We start from the raw sequence: 21,754 nt of genomic DNA, 5'->3' as shown, positions 1-21,754 counted from the left end.
TACACTAGTATGTACCAGTATACACTAGTATGTACCAGTATACACTAGCATGTACCAGTATACACTAGTATGTACCAGTATACACTAGCGTGTACCAGTGTACACTAGTATGTAGCAGTATACACTAGTATGAACCAGTATACACTAGTATGTACCAGTATACACTAGTATGTACCAGTATACACTAGTATGTACCAGTATACACTAGCATGTACCAGTATACACTAGTATGTACCAGTATACACTAACATGTACCAGTATACACTAGTATGTACCAGTATACACTAGCGTGTACCAGTATACACTAGTATGTAGCAGTATACACTAGTATGTACCAGTATACACTAGTATGTACCAGTATACACTAGTATGAACCAGTATACACTAGTATGTACCAGTATACACTAGTATGTACCAGTATACACTAGTATGTACCAGTATACACTAGCATGTACCAGTATACACTAGTATGTACCAGTATACACTAACATGTACCAGTATACACTAGTATGTACCAGTATACACTAGTATGAACCAGTATACAGTGAAGGACGTATTTACTGAACCAGTCTGTGTGTTCCAGGCTAAGGAGGCCATCCTGGAAATGGACTCTATCTGTGAGTTCTGACCGTAGTACTTCTCTTCATGATGTCATGGTAGCCGTGGCTGGTGCTGATGATGTCATCATGTCTTCCTGCAGACCCGGCCCGCTTTCGCCAGAGTCCTGAACGTCTGAAGAAAGCCGGCTCTGCTCAGTCTGATGAGTTTCCACAAGATGCTCGTCATGGCCGCCGGTCGTCTGGTAGTCCCCCTCATTAACCAGATCACTGATCATCATTGATTACTGATTCCATGAATGCTTAAATGTAACGGCTTGTATTGTTTTCTCTGCAGAGCCAACCAAATGTCTTAAGAGCAACAAAGGTAAATACATTGTCAGTGCTGCATGTTTTTCCAGGAATCAGGGCAGGTTTTGAGCTGCATTTAGGGCTCGTATGTCTTCTGTTAAAATCGGTGCCATCTATGTCAGAAGGCGGAGCTCCGTTCCACAGGGAGTGACTACACAGGTCTCTCAGAGAACAACCTGCAAACACATTAGCTGATGAAAGGTAGATATTTCATGTTCATTTGATCCTGATTTAAAAAAAAACAATAACTGATGCATGAAAACCTGGATGTTCTGGATCCACCTGGATGTTCCTGATCCACGTGGATGTTCCTGATCCACGTGGATGTTCCTGATCCACGTGGATGTTCCTGATCCACGTGGATGTTCCTGATCCACGTGGATGTTCCTGATCCACGTGGATGTTCCTGATCCACGTGGATGTTCTGGATCCACCTGAATGTTCTGGATCAACCTGAATGTTCTGGATCAACCACAAAGTTCTGGATCCACGTGGATGTTCCTGATCCACGTGGATGTTGTGGATCCACCAGGATTTTCTGGATCCACCTGAATGTTCTGGATCCACTACGAAGTTCTGGATCCACGTGGATGTTCCTGATCCACGTGAATGTTGTGGATCCACCTGAATGTTGTGGATCCACCACGAAGTTCTGGATCCACCACGAAGTTCTGGATCCACGTGGATGTTCCTGATCCACGTGGATGTTCCTGATCCACGTGGATGTTCCTGATCCACGTGGATGTTCCTGATCCACGTGGATGTTCCTGATCCACGTGGATGTTCCTGATCCACGTGGATGTTCTGGATCCACCTGAATGTTCTGGATCCACCTGAATGTTCTGGATCCACCTGAATGTTCTGGATCCACCAGGATGTTCTGGATCCACCAGGATGTTCTGGATCCACCTGAATGTTCTGGATCCACCTGAATGTTCTGGATCCACCTGAATGTTCTGGATCCACGTGGATGTTCTGGATCCACGTGGATGTTCTGCATCACATAGAAGTTTTAAATCCATATACTGTAGATGTTCTGAATTCACATAAATGTTTTGAATTCATGTTGATCTGAATGTTCTCCCATTCTAATGTGTTCTGTCTGTCTTTAACCAATCACGCGGCTGCCCTTCTTCTGCTGTGGCTTCTCCTGTTGACCCATCAGTATCCGTGGAGGTAAGAGACCGTCGTTGCCACGTCGTCACATTTCTGTCAAATATCAACAATGCAGTTATAATCATCGAGTCGTCCTCACAGACTTTGTGGTTGCTGAATTATCCACCCTGGAGTGAAAGACGACTGAACCGTTGCTTGATTTGATCTGAGTTTTGACAGGTTGAGGTTAGAATCCAATGACTATAAAAAGAGCTGGACAGACCAGGACATCACGTTCAGCATTTTTTAGACCCAGCAGTGACAGTTCTGGTTGAGACCGTCATGGCTGTAGCTGATTTCATCCAACTCTGACTTATCTGTCCATTTGACAAACTTGAAAAAACCTGATAGCTGGTTGGAACACGCCAACGTTTCTTAGTCAGCACAAGCTAGCTGTTGTAGCTTAGCCCATGCTAACCAGTAGTGCTAGGGAATGTCAGCTCACATTCATTTTGATGGAATCCATCTCTCTGTCCACGTTTCAGGTATTGTTTAGGTAGTTTGATGGAATCTGTTCCTCTGTCCACGTGTTGGATAGTTAGTATCATCAGATCAATCAGAGTAATGACACTACTGGTTCTGTGTTTCAAGGCTCCATGAACCAGCTGACTCAATAAATGTTTTTTTAAGGAATTTAAACTGTCTTGTGGGAACTTTAATATTCCCACAAGAATTCCCATTCTTGGACCCAACCCAGAACTGATAATATGGCATCGACAGATCTGCCTGGGGAGATGTACTGCACAGGGAGGGATTCAAGTTATCTCTGCTTCCTAATATGGCTGGTTGTGCTGGTTGTGCTGTTAGTTGTTAGTTGTACAAGTGACAGGTTCAGGGTTGGTCTGGGAGGGTTTGGGGCGCCAGGTGTCCCGGCTGGAGCTGATTTAGTCCTAGTAGCAACATCTGAGGCCACGTTTACACGTAGCCAGGTATTTACAAAAACGGATATTTCCCCCTCTACGTTTTCAAAAAAATCCTCGTTTACACGAAGCGGCATGAAAACGCTGTTAAGGTGCTATGAGCAGCCAAACCTGCAGGGGGCAGTACGGTGCGCGTCGCCACGTACCCTACGCCGTAGGCTCTGCGTTGGTGTAACGCGGAACCATAAATCAGCCTTGACTGCCAGTTACTTCCAAGACTGAACGAGAGTCTTTCGTTTGGAGTGACAGAGAAGTGGAGTTAGACCCCGTCCACACGTAGCCGGGTATCTGCTAAACCGAAGATATTAAGATATTAACGCGGCAGCTCCGTGGCCGGGACACGGGGGGACTCGGGCTCGTTAACTGCGGCTTACAGAGAAGGAGACGCGGCTCCCGGGGAAGCTGCAGCTTCCCCGGGAGGCGCAGATGATCTACAGGTTTGGAATGCTTATGAATGTGGTCGAAAAAGCAGATCTTCGGTTATGTGTGGAAGGGTTTTTTTTTAAAACGATGTAATGTGGATACAAATTATTTTATAAACGGAGGGGGGGAAATATTCGGTTTTAAAAATACCCGGCTAGGTGTGGATGGGGTCTTACTTTTTAAGTGTGACTTTAGAATATAAAATACAAGAAAAAATATTGACGGTAGCCAAACAAATTGTAAACACAGGTCGCACAAATGATGCTGGTGACGTTTCTGTGACGTTCTGAGCCTAAATCTCCGTTTTCCTCCGTTTTCCTCTGTTTAGACGCAAACGTGAAAACGGAGTTTTTGAAAATCTCCACTTTGGCCGGCGTTTTCAGAAATTATCGTTTTTGGTGACTTTGACCTCCGTTTTCGTGTAAACGAACGGCCAAAATGCATGAAAACGCCTCAGTTTTTGCTCCGTGTAAACGGGGCCTGGGACAAGGATGGATTTTTAGCTTCTGCTAACTGAGGTAAAGTGGGCGTATCCCTGACCAAGTTCCTGGCAGATTTGCTCCGCCTACTTATGGATTAGTCAGGTTTGGGCAAAGGACGAGCTCCTCCCCTGTGGAGCTCGTTCAGTCCACCGTTGTGGAGCTGCCTGGTCTCGTGCAAGCAGTCATTTTTTGCTAACGAAGGGGTTAACTCAGCAACCACAAACGAGAAATCCATTTCCAAGAACAATCTAACTCTCTTCTGAGGGTAGTTTGTAAATGTGACACCACAGACGAGACTGTGGAGTTAGTCGGTGAGGGTGCGGGTGGATGGGTGGGTAGGTTGGTGCTGGTCGAACACAGCAGCCAGCAGAACCAGGATGAGCAGCGTGTGGCTTCCTGTAGCATTCAGACGGTGAAGGCGAGCTGGCGCCCGGCATCAGTAGCAGCACGCTGGGATCCAGCAGCCTGGGCGAGTCCGAGGTGGACCAGGAGCTGGAGGAGGAGGAGCTCTACGGGAGGAAGGACTCGCTGGACCCTGCGATGGGCAGTGAGGGGGAGGAGGAGGAGTTTCTGCTGGAGGACGAGCAGGTAGACGACTTCGCCAGCTCCGTGCTGGCGGCCATCTCCTGCTGGCACCACACTGTCCAGGTCTTCCTTTCCTCCGCGGGGACGGTGAGGCTTTCTGCTGCTGGTCTCCATGGCTGCTGCTGCACCTGCTGCAACATAACGGGCATAACTCCACCGTCACCGAGCACGGACTAACATGCTAGGGCTCCGCACGCCGCGCTACAGCAGGATCATCAAAGTATTACAGGAAAGAAACAGTTCTGGCTGAAAGTTTGCAGACGTTCCTCGTGGAAACGAAGTCAAAGAACCTTTTTGAATCAGAGATAGATTCAAATTCAATCATTAAATCACAGAATTGGCTGGTTTCCCTGTGCAGACCTGACTTGTTGGTATTTGTTAGAGAAACTTGTTTCTTCACTCCAACTATGCAGCGACACAAGACAGAGAGAGGTTAGATTCAACAATCTTATTACTTGTACAAGGAGTGGTCAGGCAGCTTAACATAAGTGTGAGCTTCCTCCTGGCTACTGAAGTTAAAACAGACGTAAGCCATATATATACTCCATAGTTACAAATCAATCATATTGAAAGCATTCAGTTGTCTCCAAAGTTTATCTGATTCAATCACAACTACTACTATGACAATCAATCACAGTCTTGTAGTTACATTCCCATAATAGGGCAAAAGTGCCTCTTCCAACACTCTTCCAGTTTAATTCCATAGGTCAAAAGTTGCTTCCAACACTCATCTTGTCACCGTATTTTTCCACTGGTAATGCTGTGAGTATAATGATAGTTACAAACATTATAAAACATAGATCATTTACATACATTTTCATAACAGTATCCCTTTAATATTTTTGAAAAGTGTGATTTAGTACAAAACCAGCCGCAACCAACTTCCTGTCCACGTTTCAGACCCGCCCATACATCAGTCTCTGCCCCTTAGACCAGATTAACTCAATCAACTCTCCAATAAGAGCAGGGTGAGGGGGGAGTAGGGGAAGGACTAACCTGAAATAGAGGATCAAACGCACCCAGAGGGCCACCGAGTGGTGTTTGAGTGGTTGTTTGAGGTCCTGATGAAGAACTGTGGAGTTGGTAGAAAGGCTAAAGGGGACTCGGTGTCCATGAGGAGAACTTGTAAACATCCGACTGGAGCTTTATGAGTTCCTATTGTACTCGGCTTCTCCAGAATGGTGTGGTTTTCCCGGTGGACCAGCTAGCTCAGCACAAAGACCTAGCTACATCTGAAATATGGTGTTACCACCTTCCACACAGGAGAAGTCTGTCCTCACCTGTTCTGACTGCAGTTGCTCCGCCCGTGGAGTTCCCCAGGGTTCAGTCCTCGGTCCTTGGCCAGCAGCACATTTACAACAGAACCTCTGTTAGGTTTTTAACCCGGGTTCTGTTTCTCTCATTAATCTGTAAATTGCAGCACATCATCTTCCTCCAGCCCCTATGCTAAGCTAGGCTAATCCCTCCACATGGTTCTGGGTATGTAGGGCTGATGAGGGTTCCCAGAACTGTAGGTTTAGTCCAGTAACTCATTCAGACGGCTCTTTTTATCACAAGTTTTAAGAGTTTTTTTTTTTTTTGGAGCTTCTTTAGATGTCCAGCTTTGGTCTTTATTGCTGGCCGTTATTGCCAAGGAGCCTAACACGAAACATCGCTCAGCGTTTGCAGCTTGTTTGGTTCACCCAGAACTTTGCTGCTGCCTCTTATCTCTAGTTTTTTATTTGGCTGATCGTTGCTTCTCTTTTTCTTTGGTGGAAGGGCCATTTCACTCAATAGCACAACACGTTTTCCTGTTTCTTTGTGTTTTATGTCAAATCTTTTGTTAGTCTCTTGGATAACAATGAAAAAAATATGTTTTAATGTAGTTTCTGAATTGTAAGTGAGCAGCCTGGCTGCAGAGTGTTAGACCTGCTGCAGACGAGACAGTTCCTTCTTGTTTAGGCAAGAAAACAATGAAAGTGAACGCCGGCCCTGAACAGTCACTTGATGGTGTTCGGACCTGCAGATCATCCAAAAAGAAACATCATGACGAGTGTTTGAGTGAAGTGACCCTTTGCCGTCGTGTGTTCGTGGACTGAAGTCGGTACCTGATGATAACGGTATTTGATAACGTTTTTTTTTAACGGCGTGTTGTGTTTTATTGAAGGAGGCCGAGGGATCCGATGTCTCCTCCAACAAAGAAAACGGTCGACATTCTGAAGAAGAGACAGCACCTGCACAGGTAAACGGCAGCTCGGCGGGCAACAGCCTCGTTTGAAACCGTCTTTGTTCAACGTCACAAACAGCTTCTTCACGCTCAAACCGCCCATTTGACTGTAGCCATGACATCACTTCCCGTCCAGGCACTTTTCCATCAACTCTATTTTGAAATCAATAATTGTTCCTGAAAAAGAAAAGGCAATGATAATGTGGGGAGTAATTAGATAAAAGCAGAAGTTTGCTGTCCTGGAGCATTCAGGTCTGTTTACATAATGCCAAGAGGGAAAGACATCAGCGATTATCTTGGAGAAGCAACTATTACTGCCGTTCAGTGTTCGGCATAGAGAAAGATTATTCACAAGTAGAAAACAAGTAGCCTCCACCCCCTTGATTGGTAACACCTCCACCCGCAACCTTGGTAACACCTCCCCCCGTACTTGGTAACACCTCCACCCCCGACCTTGGTAACGGCTCCCCCCGTGCTTGGTAACGCCTCCACCCCCGACCTTGGTAACGCCTCCCCCCGTGCTTGGTAACGCCTCCACCCCCGACCTTGGTAACGCCTCCCCCCGTGCTTGGTAACGCCTCCCCCCGTGCTTGGTAACACCTCCACCCCCGACCTTGGTAACGCCTCCCCTCGTGCTTGGTAACAGCTCCCCCCGTGCTTGGTAACGCCTCCCGCCGTGCTTGGTAACAGCTCCCCCCGTGCTTGGTAACGCCTCCCCCGTGCTTGGTAACACCTCCCCCCGTGCTTGGTAACGCCTCCCCCCGTGCTTGGTAACAACTCCACCCCCGACCTTGGTAACACCTCCCCCCGTGCTTGGTAACGCCTCCCCCCGTGCTTGGTAACACCTCCCCCCGTGCTTGGTAACAACTCCACCCCCGACCTTGGTAACTCCTCCCCCCCGACCTTGGTAACACCTCCACCCCCGACCTTGGTAACGCCTCCCCCCGTGCTTGGTAACGCCTCCACCCCCGACCTTGGTAACGGCTCCCCCCGTGCTTGGTAACGCCTCCCCCCGTGCTTGGTAACGCCTCCCCCCATGCTTGGTAACGCCTCCCCCCGTGCTTGGTAACACCTCCACCCCCGACCTTGGTAACACCTCCCCCCGTGCTTGGTAACGCCTCCCCCCGTGCTTGGTAACACCTCCCCCCGTGCTTGGTAACAACTCCACCCCCGACCTTGGTAACACCTCCCCCCGTGCTTGGTAAGACCTCCCCCCGTGCTTGGTAACACCTCCCCCCCCGACCTTGGTAACTCCTCCCCCCCGACCTTGGTAACACCTCCACCCCCATGCTTGGTAACACCTCCCCCCGTGCTTGGTAACAACTCCACCCCCGACCTTGGTAACACCTCCCCCCGTGCTTGGTAACAACTCCACCCCCGACCTTGGTAACTCCTCCCCCCCGACCTTGGTAACACCTCCACCCCCGACCTTGGTAACGCCTCCCCCCGTGCTTGGTAACACCTCCACCCCCGACCTTGGTAACGCCTCCACCCCCGACCTTGGTAACGCCTCCCCCCGTGCTTGGTAACGCCTCCCCCCGTGCTTGGTAACGCCTCCCCCCATGCTTGGTAACGCCTCCCCCCGTGCTTGGTAACACCTCCACCCCCGACCTTGGTAACGCCTCCCTTCGTGCTTGGTAACAGCTCCCCCCGTGCTTGGTAACGCCTCCCCCCGTGCTTGGTAACAGCTCCCCCCGTGCTTGGTAACGCCTCCCCCTGTGCTTGGTAACGCCTCCCCCCGTGCTTGGTAACAACTCCACCCCCGACCTTGGTAACGCCTCCCCCCGTGCTTGCTAACAACTCCACCCCCGACCTTGGTAACGCCTCCCCCCGTGCTTGGTAACACCTCCCCCCGTGCTTGGTAACAACTCCCCCCCGACCTTGGTAACGCCTCCCCCCGTGCTTGGTAACACCTCCCCCCGTGCTTGGTAACAACTCCACCCCGACCTTGGTAACACCTCCCCCCGTGCTTGGTAAGACCTCCCCCCGTGCTTGGTAACACCTCCCCCCCGACCTTGGTAACTCCTCCCCCCCGACCTTGGTAACACCTCCACCCCCATGCTTGGTAACACCTCCCCCCGTGCTTGGTAACACCTCCACCCCAGACCTTGGTAACGCCTCCACCCCGTGCTTGGTAACGCCTCCACCCCCGACCTTGGTAACGCCTCCCCCCGTGCTTGGTAACACCTCCCCCCGTGCTTGGTAACAACCCCACCCCCGACCTTGGTAACACCTCCCCCCGTGCTTGGTAAGACCTCCCCCCGTGCTTGGTAACAACTCCACCCCCGACCTTGGTAACTCCTCCCCCCCGACCTTGGTAACACCTCCACCCCCGACCTTGGTAACGCCTCCCCCCGTGCTTGGTAACACCTCCACCCCCGACCTTGGTAACGCCTCCCCCCGTGCTTGGTAACACCTCCACCCCCGACCTTGGTAACGCCTTCTCCCGTGCTTGGTAACACCTCCCCCCGTGCTTGGTAACACCTCCACCCCAGACCTTGGTAACGCCTCCCCCCGTGCTTGGTAACGCCTCCACCCCCGACCTTGGTAACGCCTCCCCCCGTGCTTGGTAACACCTCCACCCCAGACCTTGGTAACGCCTTCTCCCGTGCTTGGTAACACCTCCCCCCGTGCTTGGTAACACCTCCCCCCCGACCTTGGTAACACCTCCACCCCCATGCTTGGTAACACCTCCCCCCGTGCTTGGTAACACCTCCACCCCAGACCTTGGTAACGCCTCCCCCCGTGCTTGGTAACGCCTCCACCCCCGACCTTGGTAACGCCTCCCCCCGTGCTTGGTAACGCCTCCACCCCCGACCTTGGTAACAGCTCCCCCAGTGCTTGGTAACACCTCCCCCTGTGCTTGGTAACGCCTCCCCCCGTGCTTGGTAACGCCTCCACCCCCGACCTTGGTAACACCTCCCCCTGTGCTTGGTAACGCCTCCCCCCCGTGCTTGGTAACGCCTCTTCCCCCGACCTTGGTAACGCCTCCCGCCCGACCTTGGTAACGCCTCCCCCCGACCTTGGTAACGCCTCCCCCCGACCTTGGTAACGCCTCTCCCCGACCTTGGTAACACCTCCACCCCGACCTTGGTAACACCTCCACCCCCGACCTTGGTAACGCCTCCCCCCCGACCTTGGTAACGCCTCCCCCCCGACCTTGGTAACGCCTCCCCCCGACCTTGGTAACGCCTCTCCCCGACCTTGGTAACACCTCCACCCCGACCTTGGTAACGCCTGCACCCCCGTGCTTGGTAACGCCTGCACCCCCGACCTTGGTAATGCCTCCCCCGTGCTTGGTAACGCCTCCACCCCCGTGCTTGGTAACGCCTCCACCCCCAACCTTGGTAACGCCTCCCCCCCCCCCGACCTTAGTAACACTTCCACACCCGACCTTGGTAACACCTCCACCCCCGTGCTTGGTAACGCCTCCTGGTGCCTGGTAACATCTTCCAGTAACATCTTCCAGCTGGTAGCATGTTTGCTGTTTTTTTTAATCCACTTTTGACTTTGTCAGTGAACATTTCTTTTATGATCATTTGTCCTCTGTTTTTGTTTCCTTTGCAGCAGTCTTCAGATAAGCTGCCTGAGGAAAACGCCTCAAAACCAAAGGAAATATCCAAACCAGAACCAGAGAAGTCATGTGACCAGGACCATTCCAGGACGACTCCCCGAACACCTCAAGATCTGAAACCTGGCGACGATCCGCAGCCTGCAGCAGAACCGTCCTCCACCATGCCTGATTCAGACTCAAAGACCCTCAGCAGCGGGGAGTCCTCCGAGGATGAAGAGGAGAGGGAGGCTTCAGGGAAAGGGGCCGTCTCTCCAAGTATTCTCCCGTCCTCAGTCCTGGACAAAGCCAGTGCCATCGCTCAACACTTCTCTAACTCCATCAAGCGAGGCAGCGTGCCTCAGGACGACACCCGCTCTCTCGGGTGTCCTTCGCCTCGGTTACCCAGCAGGACCGGCAGCAGCCTCAGCCTCAGTGCGGAGGCATGTGACCGACCCCTGCGGCTCAACAGCAACACCTCAGATGGTCCTGAGACGGAACTGATTGTCATGTCTCCTTGGGATGATGGTGTCTTCGATGTGGACCGAAGCCTCCGCCAAAGACGGGACTCCACGTTGTCCAAACAAGACCAACTGCTGATTGGGAAAATCAAGACTTACTATGAAAACGCTGGGAGTCAGGATGCCACCTTCAGCCTCCAGCGGAGGGAGAGTCTCACCTACATCCCGACCGGGCTGGTCCGGAGCTCGGTGAGCCGGATCAACAGCGTCCCGGAGAAAGAGCCAGTGACAAACCCACCCGCCTCCACCTTTCCAGACCCTTCATCGGCTGATCCAGACTTAACCTCAGAGACCTGGAGCCACATGGTTTCCAGTCGCTCCTTGGACTCCTTAAAGTCAGATCAGTTCAGCACAGATTCTGGAGAACACCGCAGGTCCAGGTCTGAGAGCTTGAATGACTATCTGTCTGAGGATGAAGAGTTCAGACCTTCGTCTGAGATGATTAAGATCTGGCAAGCGATGGAGCAGCAGGTTACCAGATCCCAAAGAGAGGACAGAGGGCATCGACCCAGAGAAGCTCTGAAAAATTGCAGAGCCGCCATCTGTCTGTCTGACACAACCAAGAGTCGTGACCCAGAGCCGAGAGCATCTGAGCACCTGAGCACCATCACAGAGGACTCCACAATTCCCTCACTCCGCAAGACCAAATTGTCGGGGCTGAACCGAACTGGAAGCCTGAAGAATGCCCTGAGGTTGTTCGGGGAAGAGGCGGTGGTCCTCAGAGGAATGGTTCCCCGCGTTGCCCAGCTTCGGGCGGAGGCTGAAGGAGACCGATCCAGCCAGGACTCAGACCAGCTTGATGATGGCGACAAGACCAAGAGCAAAGTCCTCCATCTGGCCCGGCAGTACAGCCAGCGGATCAAAACCCCCAAACCTTTGGTTCGACAACGAAGTCAGGCAATCCTGGGTGGCAGCAAAGGCTTGGCTTGCGTGATGGAGGAGAAGGAGAGTTCAGGTACCAAGCGCACTTTACCAAACCTTCACATCCCCCACAAGTTCTTACATCTTCTGTGTTTAGACCACAAGGACACCAGTGTGTCCTCTTATTGTCATCGTGTTTTTCTCACTTCACAGTAAAATTAATCAGCTATAATTTTATTGGTTCATTCTGATTCCTAATTTTCTTAATAGTGATCTGCGAATTATAATTTTGGTCTATATTGATTTTTATTCCTAAAAAATCAACAGTTGTGCTCATAAGTTTGTGAATGAATGTGCTATGATGCATTCTGAACCCTGACTGAAAAACTTCAAATAGATAATTTCTATACAAATAGTCACATAACTGACTTGCAACTACTTTTTCCAGAATTTTAGATACAAATGGTTGGAAATTGGTCTATAATTAGCTAAAATGTCTGGGTAAAGAGAAGGTTTTTTTATGTAAAGGTTTAATTACTGCAACTTTGAAAACCTGTGGTACACATCCTAAGTTTAGGGATAAGTTGATTTGGTCCAGTATTGTCGTGCCAATAAGAGAAAAAACATTTTTGAATAGTCGAGTCGGGATGGGGTCTAACATACACGTGGTTGACTTAGCTCTATTGAAGACTGAGGTCAGCTCAGGGATTTTATAGGATCGAAACAGTCTAGAGTCAAGTCAGAGCCTTAGGAAGTCCCTAAAGCTGAAGAAACGCCCAAAGCTGCTACTGGGTCGGCCTGGTTGATTTCTTCTCTAATTCTCATGATTTTACTGTTAAAGAAGCTCATAAAGTCCTCACTACTGAGAGCTGCAGGAATGCACGGCTCAACAGGGTTGTGACTCTTTGTCAGCCTGGCTACAGTGCTGAACAGAAAACATGGGTTACTTTTATTATCCTCTATCAATGATGAATAATAAGCTGTTCTGGCTTTGCGAAGGGCTTTTTTTATGTACTATTAGGAGCCGGTACACTACTACTAACAAAACTGGTTTCTTTGATTTCCAGCTCAGGAGTTTTAGATTAAGCACCAGGCTTTCGAACTTACAAATTTAAAATAATAAATAAATAAAATAAATAATAAATAAAAAATAATAAATAAATAAAATAAATAATAAATAAAAAATAAGCCTGAAGTTAGAAAGGTTTGAGGAATCCCGATAGCTATTTTAGATGAGATGTCTGAAAACAGCTGGAACACAACCAGACACCAATGAAGAATTGATCAGGTCCACAACACATGGCCCAGCCGTATCAGAAACATCCTTAAAAAGATGATGGGGGACACGGTTGCATGTGCTGGACATGCCGGGCTCTGAAGTGGCTTCAATCATATTTCTACCAGATATATGAAGGTTGTAAGAAGAAAGTCAATAAACATCTTTGAAATAGTTCTCTTACGAATCTTACGAATAACATCCAGGAATCCAAACCGAGCTCAAATGGGAAGTTTCCTCAACAGAACTGTCTGAGATGGAGAGAGACGTTTATGTGTTGACCTGTTTATGAGTGAAATCCAGCAGATGGGGGGCGGGGGGCTGGAGGGTTATCACACTGAGCTGCTGGATCTTTGTATTTGTAGATGTTCTAGCTAGAGTTCCAGGGTTCATGAACATTGAAAGGTCAAGATAATCCAAAACCAGGAATTTAAAGCAGCACTATGTAACTTTTCCACCTTAATATCATATTTCCAGAGTCATTGTGATGGTACATCAACTTCCAACAGGTTTAATGAACCTCTGTCATGGTCTGAGGGGTCTGTATCGCCTTCACTGGCACTATGTAACTTTGGTAGGAACCCTGCCACACTAAAAAACTACACATTTTTACGGCTTTGACTGCTTTGTGGCATACGTCACTTCCGCCTCCTTCCCGATTCTTAGTCGAGACGAAAATAAACGGGGCTTGGAGCGCAGAGCTCCGCAGAAGCTGGTAACCCGTTGCTGTGTTGTAGCTGCGGCAGCTCCACACAACAGACGTGGAGAAAAGATCCTAATGGTTTAACTTTTCACCGCTTTCCTGCTCGGAGGCAGAACCGCGGAGGCCGAGTATCTAAGATAACAGAGTAAAAGAGTGAAAGAGTCGTCGGCTCGGTTGGATCGCGGCTGTAACGACCAAACATAACCTTTCACACATGATCACAAACAAACACTCATAACAACCGGGGTCGGATCGGGTTTTATTCCCCACTTCTCCAGCTAAACGCAGTTTCTGGCCAGCTCTCTGCGGTGCGATTAACCCCAATCTTCAGATAAAACTAGTTTGTTGATGAAAAGATATTAATTCTATTTGTAGCTGCAGAGGAAAAAAATAATCCCACGAGGAAAACTAAAATATTGCTCACGCCTCGGAGCCTCTTAAGCGTAATATAGCAGTCAAAAAAATAGAAAAGAAAAGTAAGAGTAATACAAAACATGTACTGTATGTTGTACTATTATACAAATTTATTGAAACACATGGCGAGTCAAACATTTACCAAAGCAGCTGCCAAACACTCCTAAATAAGGTAGCCTAAGACGTTGGTTGTGCAGAACTGCGGCAGTAAATCCTCATCGGAGCTCCACTCTTTGATAGGGATTTCATATGGATCCAAACCCGTTAATAATCATTATTTTCTCCATAAACCGCTCCCTGGCTCCCTTGTTTAAGGTATCCTGGTAAATTCCAGTTCCTTTCCAGCAGTTTAACATCTTTTTTTTGCGTTCCGTCTGTTAACTTGGTGAAACAGAAAAGTAGTTTTGAAAGTTCCGTCCCGTCTTCATTCGCTATCAAAACTAATGTACACGACGGGGACACGATCTTTCCGGCAGTACGCGCTGGTGCTCATGGGAAACGTAGTGTTCTTTCTGGTAAAGCACTACCGCTTCTGTCCAAAAGATGCCGCCAAACTCAGAAAAGCTGAAAGTTACATTGTGCTGCTTTAAGAGTGGGGTTGGACTTGAAACTGATTCTGGTTTTATGTTTGGCAGGTAAACCCAACCTGACTCTGCAACTGGTTCCTGAAGACCAGGCTACGTCTCAGCCCCTGAGTCCCGAGGACCAGGTCCGGTCTCCATCCGCGGCCCCCCTGGGCCGGGGTCCCCTGCGCAGCCCGCTCAGTCCGCCCCCTCCCTTAAAGGGCTTCAACTGGCCCGACGTCCGGGAACTCCGCTCCATGTACTCCAACCACAGCCGCTCCCAGACCGTCCCGACCAACCGGACCCCCACACCGGACCAGCAGTATGAAGGAGGTCGAAGGAGGCACTCCAGCGTGTCCTCCAGCCTCAGCGCCACCGGCTCCAACGGTGGTCCCTCACACCCGCCTCACGGCCAGGACCAGCACAGCAAACGGCTCCACAGAGCCAACTCCATGGACCCTCGCCTGAGCGGGGAGCAGATGAGCGAGCTGCAGCGCCTCCAGGAGCAGGCTGCCCAGGGCCACTACAGCAGCTACTACGTCGCAGCGGAGGCGTCGCGGTCAGATGACCCCGAACACAAGATCATCGTCATGGAGAAGCTTCAGGAGCCTGAAGGGTCGCAGACGGATCCCCCCGAGGACGACGGTGACAGCTACGTCCAGATCCGCTCGCCGACCAGCAGAGAGAAGATCTCCATCATGGCCGTCATCGACCGCTGCCGCGTCTACCAGGAGTCTGAGGAATACAAGCACCGAGAGGAGGCCAGAGCCAAACCTGAGTCAGCGAGAGCTCAGGAGCTGGACAAGACTTCACCCGAACAGGACACCGCCCACAATGCTGCCGCCACCTCTGGGTCAAAGACGGAGGGCGGCCAGAAGAGCCTTGTGAAGAATCTGAGAGAAAAGTTCCAGAACCGCAGCTGAAGGCCCGGTCCGATGGAACATAAACATGATGGGCGTCCGAGGATGTAACAAACTCCTGCTGCAGACGCTCTTACTGGGAGTTCTTCAGACCGAGACCCAAAACTACGACCACCAGACGCTCAGCATCCCGTTTTACAGCGTAAAACAAGTCGACAGGTCTCGACTGGTCCTGACTGGTCCTGACTGGTCCTGACTGGTCCCGACAGGTCCCGATTGGTCTTGACTGGTCTCGACTGGTCCCACTGGTCCCGACAGGTCCCGACAGGTCTCGACTGGTCTCGACTGGTCCTGACTGGTCCCGACTGGTCTCGACTGGTCCTGACTGGTCCTGATTGGTCCTGACTGGTCCTGACTGGTCCTGACTGGTCCTGACTGGTCCTGACTGGTCCTGACTGGTCCTGACAGGTCCCGACAGGTCCTGATTGGTCTCGACAGGTCCTGACTGGTCCTGACTGGTCTCGACTGGTCTCGACTGGTCCCGACTGGTCCCGACTGGTCCCGACTGGTCTCGACTGGTCTCGACTGGTCCTGACTGGTCCTGACTGGTCCTGACTGGTCCTGACTGGTCTCGACTGGTCCCGACTGGTCCCGACTGGTCCCGACTGGTCTCGACTGGTCCCGACTGGTCCCGACTGGTCTCGACTGGTCTCGACTGGTCCCGACTGGTCTCGACCGGTCTCGACCGGTCTCGACGGGTCCCGACTGGACTCGACGGGTCTCGACTGGTCTCGACTGGTCCTGACTGGTCCCTGACTGGTCCTGACTGGTCTCGACTGGTCTCGACTGGTCTCGACAGGTCCTCATTGGTCCCGACTGGTCCGGACTGGTCCTGACTGGTCTCGACAGGTCTCGACTGGTCCTGATTGGTCTCGACAGGTCCCGACTGGTCTCGACTGGTCTCGACTGGTCCTGATTGGTCTCGACAGGTCTCGACTGGTCTCGATTGGTCCTGATTGGTCTCGAGTGGTCCTGATTGGTCTCGACTGGTCTCGACTGGTCCTGATTGGTCTCGAGTGGTCTTGACTGGTCTCGACTGGTCCTGATTGGTCTCGACTGGTCTTGACTGGTCTCGACTGGTCCTGATTGGTCTCGACTGGTCTCGACTGGTCCCGACTGTTCTCGACTGGTCTCGACTGGTCCCGACTGTTCTCGACTGGTCTCGACTGGTCCCGACTGGTCTCGACTGTTCTCGACTGGTCCTGACTGGTCCTGACTGGTCCTGACTGGTCCTGACTGGTCCTGACTGGTCTCGACTGGTCTCGACTGGTCTCGACTGGTCTCGACAGGTCTCGACTGGTCTCGACTGGTCCCGACTGGTCTCGACTGTTCTCGACTGGTCCTGACTGGTCCTGACTGGTCCTGACTGGTCCTGACTGGTCCTGACTGGTCCTGACTGGTCCTGACTGGTCCTGACTGGTCTCGACAGGTGTCGACAGGTGTCGACTGGTCTCGACAGGTCTCGACAGGTCTCGACTGGTCTCGACTGGTCTCGACTGGTCTCGACTGGTCTCGACTGTTCTCGACTGGTCCTGACTGGTCCTGACTGGTCCTGACTGGTCCTGACTGGTCCTGACTGGTCCTGACTGGTCCTGACTGGTCCTGATTGGTCCTGACTGGTCCTGACTGGTCCTGACTGGTCTCGACAGGTCTCGACAGGTCTCGACAGGTCTCGACAGGTCTCGACAGGTCTAGACTGGTCTCGACAGGTCTCGACTGGTCTCGACTGGTCTCGACTGGTCTCGACTGGTCTCGACTGGTCTCGACTGTTCTCGACTGGTCCTGACTGGTCCTGACTGGTCCTGACTGGTCCTGACTGGTCCTGACTGGTCTCGACTGGTCCTGACTGGTCTCGACTGGTCTAGACTGGTCTCGACAGGTGTCGACTGGTCTCGACAGGTGTCGACTGGTCTCGACAGGTCTCGACAGGTCTAGACTGGTCTCGACAGGTCTCGACTGGTCTCGACTGGTCTCGACTGGTCTCGACTGTTCTCGACTGGTCCTGACTGGTCCTGACTGGTCTCGACAGGTCTCGACAGGTCTAGACTGGTCTCGACTGGTCTCGACTGGTCCCGAACTGTCTCGACAGGTCCCGACTGGTCTCGACTGTTCTCGACTGGTCCTGATGACCTGAAATGTCAGCTGTGGAGGACGAGACATTGCTGGCTGAGCCTGGTCAGGATCCGTGGAAACCCTCAGTGACCAGGTGGATTTACAAAACCACGTCAGACATGAGAACCGAAACGGTTTCACCTGGAAAAGTCAGTGATTTTGAAGTTGATCAGCTGATTTCATGAAATGTATTTAAAATTAAGTCAATTTTGATCGTGTTTCGGTTTTTGTCAACATGTGAATCAGATTTTAGTTCAAGTTTGTGCCTTTTTGTCGTCTTACGTTGACTTTATTTCACGGTTTTCTCTCCTGACGTCCTGATGAAAGGTTTCTCTCAGCTGATTGGTCGGAGCTCTCATGTGACTTCCTCCACTTCCTCAGGCGGCTTCCTCGGCTCTTCCTGCGATTTAATGGATCTCATGTACATAAAAACGTGTGTGTGTGTGTGTGCGTGCGTGTGTGTGTGTGTGCAGGTGCAGGTATGTGTGTGTGAGATTATGCCAACAAAACACTTCAGATTACTGAATAAACAGAAGAAACACTGATTTTGTAGAATGTGTCTGTTATTAACTATATAATTATGTTGCTTCCTGGTAAATAAAAGTATAATTTTTCTTAAGAAGAATCAGAAAGGTTTGTGGTGGAAAGGCTGGATATCCTGGAAGGAACCGTAAACAAGGTGAGCAGTACCCGGTACCCTGAACTTAAAGGACTGGTACTTGAAAACTGGGACCTGCGGTTCCTCTACTGACCTCTACAATCCCGGTCCGGACCTGCGGTTCCTCTACTGACCTCTACGATCCGGGTCAGGACCTGCGGTTCCTCTACTGACCTCTACAATCCCGGTCCGGACCTGCGGTTCCTCTACTGACCTCTACGATCCGGGTCTGGTTAAAATGATACAAAGCAACAAATGTCTGTATAATTAGGGGTGTGGTCTCTTGATTGACGGCTGTTGTTGATGACCAGCCGGCGCTGAATTAAGATGTAACAGAATGTTCATCCTTGTTTCAAAGATGCTGTATTTTGTTGTGATGTTAATTTCACTGAGACCAGTTCTGGATTAGTTCTGTCGGGTTCAGGGGAGACAGATCTGAAGCCACGACGAACCAGAGCGTCTCCAGGTCCTGGGCTTCTAGATCCTCCCCTGGAGCCACGTCAGGACTTTTCCACGTAGACGAACCGGATCAGTACATGAACATCACCAGAGCTCGGTCAGCTCAGGGAGGTTTACAGGATCAAAACAGTCTAAAGTCAAGTCAGAGCCTGAGGAAGTCGCTAAAGCTGAAGAAACGCCCACAACTGCTACCGGGTGGGCCTGGTTGATTTCTTCTCTAATTCTCACGATTTTACTGTTAAAGAAGCTCATAAAGTCTTCACTACTGAGATTTTCAGGAATGCACGGCTCAACAGGGTTGTGACTCTTTGTCAGCCTGGCTACAGTGCTGAACAGAAAACATGGGTTACTTTTATTATCCTCTATCAACAATGAATTATAAGCTGTTCTGGCTTTAAGAAGGGCTTTTTTATGTACTATTAGGAGCCGGTACACTACCACTAACAAAACTGGCTTCTCTGATTTCCAGCTCATGAGTTTTAGATTAAGCGTGAGGCTTTCGAACGTACGAATTTAAAAATAAGCCTGAAGTTAGAAAGGTTTGAGGAATCTGGAACAACCAGACACCAATGAAGAATTGATCAGGTCCACAACACATGGCCCAGCCGTATCAGAAACATCCTTAAAAAGATGAGGGGGGACACGGTTGCATGTGCTGGACATGCCTGTCTCTGAAGTGGCTTCAATCATATTTCTACCAGATATGTGAAGGTTGTAGGAGGAAAGTCATTAAACGTCTTTGAAACAGTTCTCTCTCAAATCATCTTGACATCTTACGAATAACATCCAGGAATCCAAACCAAGCTCAAACGGGAAGTTCGTAGACGAACCGGATCAGTACATGAACATCACCAGAGCTGATACCAGAGCTGGTGCAGCTCCACCCGGGTCTGATGGCCCGTGGACGGTAGGATGAGGGTGGGAGGTCCAGCTGCTGGTTCTGGTTCCAGCTCCAGAAGCACCGGTCCTGGCGAAGGTACTGGGAGGTTAGTCAACCCAGGAGGGTGGAGGCCGACCCGTACGGGTTCAGATCCGGGCCGGCGTGATTAGAGGTGAAGGAGGAGGAGGAGGAGGAGGAGGTTCCAGCTGCTGACGAGCTGGAGCTCATCCAGCAGACCAGAACCTCCCAGACCAACCAGAACCTCCCAGACCAACCAGAACCTCCAAGACCAACCAGAACCCTCCAACCCAGGTCTGTTTTCTGTAGTTGGTATTTGTTTTTCTTTCTTAAAGGAGCATGAGGCTCCTTTTAAGAAATGAGACTCATTAGCGCCACCATTCGCCACGACGGCCGTCGGGGGTACTGCAGCCAACAGTGAAGCCTGTGTCGTGCCAAAAAGTGATTGCCTGCCAGAATTTGATTTCTCCCCTGAAAATGGGTCTTTTTACCTGCCAAAAATTGATTGGAGGCCAAATACAATTAATGAAAGGTTGTTTCTGCCTAAATATGATTTGATCTCATTCTTGAGCTTCATAATATAAATACTAGAGCTCACAGGATTGCTTTTAACTCTTTTAAAGGACCATTACAACATAAAATAGGCATTTTCACCTGCCAAAAATTGATTGAAGGCCAAATACAGTTAATGAAAAGTTGTTTCTGCCTAAATATGACTTGATCTCATTCTTGAGCTTCATAATCTGAAAATCTGACGTTTTAGCGCTATCGCTCAACGGGCTGCTGTGCGCGCTCCCGCGGCCAGAAATCAGAAGAAATCAGATTCTGGCAGGCAATCACTTTTTGGCACGACACCGGCACGGGAGAACGGGGAGAACGCGCATGCAGCGGCATGTGACGTCACATCCACACACTGCTCTGGAGACAGAAGAACCGGGTCGGTCAGACCAGCAGGAAGTTCTCGTGCTACCGGGTTCTCACACAGGAATGAGGACAAGTGGTTAAGTGGAGAAACGTTTGACTTTATTCGTCACCAGACACGCACACACACATGCACCCGTCGTGTCCGGGTCTCCGGCAGCTCCGTGTCATCACCATCTGCAGACGCCCTCAGGAAAATCAGCCCACTCCTTAAAATAAAGCATGAGTGGAATGTTATTCCACCCATGAAAACAAGTTTTGAAAAAAGTTTTCCATGCTTTCATCATCTCTGTTTCACCGCTGTGACCTCCTGTATTTCAGCGTAAGCTGTTTTAACTTAAAGGGGACCTATTATGACATCTAATACCTATTTTAAACAGGCCTTGAATGTCTTAAAAACAAGCTTTTGATTGTTTTTGCTAAATAAATTAGAAATTCAGCCTCTGAGCCATGTCTTTATCTTCCCAGTCTCTAACCTCATTATCTATGCAGGATTCTGAGTGGGCGGGGCTATGATAATGCTCCTTTACGTTCATGTTCAGCTGTGTGTTATTGTTCAGAAAGTTATCCAAGAAAGAGGCTTAACAAACACTGAGTTAAAGTCTCATCTTGAGGTTACTTGAACCCATGACGACTAAACCCGCTCAGTTGGTTCCAACACACACCGGTTATGAATTAACTCAACTAACCCAGAGTTGTGCGAGTTCCCGGTGAATCTATAAAGACATCATCTATCGAGGGTCAAAAATGGAGCAGCAAGTCCTCCACCACACTAATACATCTGGCAAAGCACGTGATATGGCTTGGCAGAGAATTACTGATCGCGTCAACGCGTAAATTTAGGCCATTATGTGAATTTTATATGAAATGAATGAAGCAAACAATGGGCAAATTAATTGAAAAAATAAAAATTAAAAAAAGTGAAGACTCTGTCAACTGTATTTTTTTAATTGAAATGATTGAGACAGATTTGATCACGCACTCTGTGACCATCTGCATGTCAAGCTGCTGCTGAAAGGGAGGGGCCGGTACCGGCTCCTCAACGACTGGAGTCAATTCATTGCGCAATGTGGCAATGTTGTGCAATATGGCACATGCAACAATTCTATCCCAGCCCTGTCTGGCAGACCCTCAGCCTGCACAAGCACTGAAACCTCTCCTTGAGAATCCCAAAAGTCATCTCTATTTCTCCCCGGGTTCTGCTGTGAGCCACGGTGAA

The 21,754-nt window shown here is 50.2% G+C and overlaps 1 protein-coding gene across 1 annotated transcript in view; it reads left to right on the top strand.

Moving 5' to 3' along the window:
* The window catches only part of LOC133418695 (pleckstrin homology domain-containing family G member 3-like), a 36,319-nt gene extending 20,616 nt beyond the window's left edge, over positions 1-15,703 (top strand). The window contains exons 11-18 of the mRNA XM_061707520.1: positions 584-617; positions 701-802; positions 895-924; positions 2,074-2,138; positions 4,291-4,560; positions 6,620-6,694; positions 10,247-11,705; positions 14,640-15,703. Coding sequence (XP_061563504.1) covers positions 584-617; positions 701-802; positions 895-924; positions 2,074-2,138; positions 4,291-4,560; positions 6,620-6,694; positions 10,247-11,705; positions 14,640-15,490 — 2,886 coding nt within the window. The 3' untranslated portion in view covers positions 15,491-15,703. The remainder of the gene's footprint in view (positions 1-583; positions 618-700; positions 803-894; positions 925-2,073; positions 2,139-4,290; positions 4,561-6,619; positions 6,695-10,246; positions 11,706-14,639) is intronic.
* The last annotated feature ends 6,051 nt before the right edge of the window (positions 15,704-21,754 follow it).

Source organism: Cololabis saira, chromosome 18 (genome assembly GCF_033807715.1).
Source record: "Cololabis saira isolate AMF1-May2022 chromosome 18, fColSai1.1, whole genome shotgun sequence".
Lineage (NCBI taxonomy): Eukaryota > Metazoa > Chordata > Actinopteri > Beloniformes > Belonidae > Cololabis > Cololabis saira.
The sequence above is the reverse complement of the archived record's forward strand: the minus strand, read 5'-3'. Positions and strand labels throughout refer to the sequence as shown.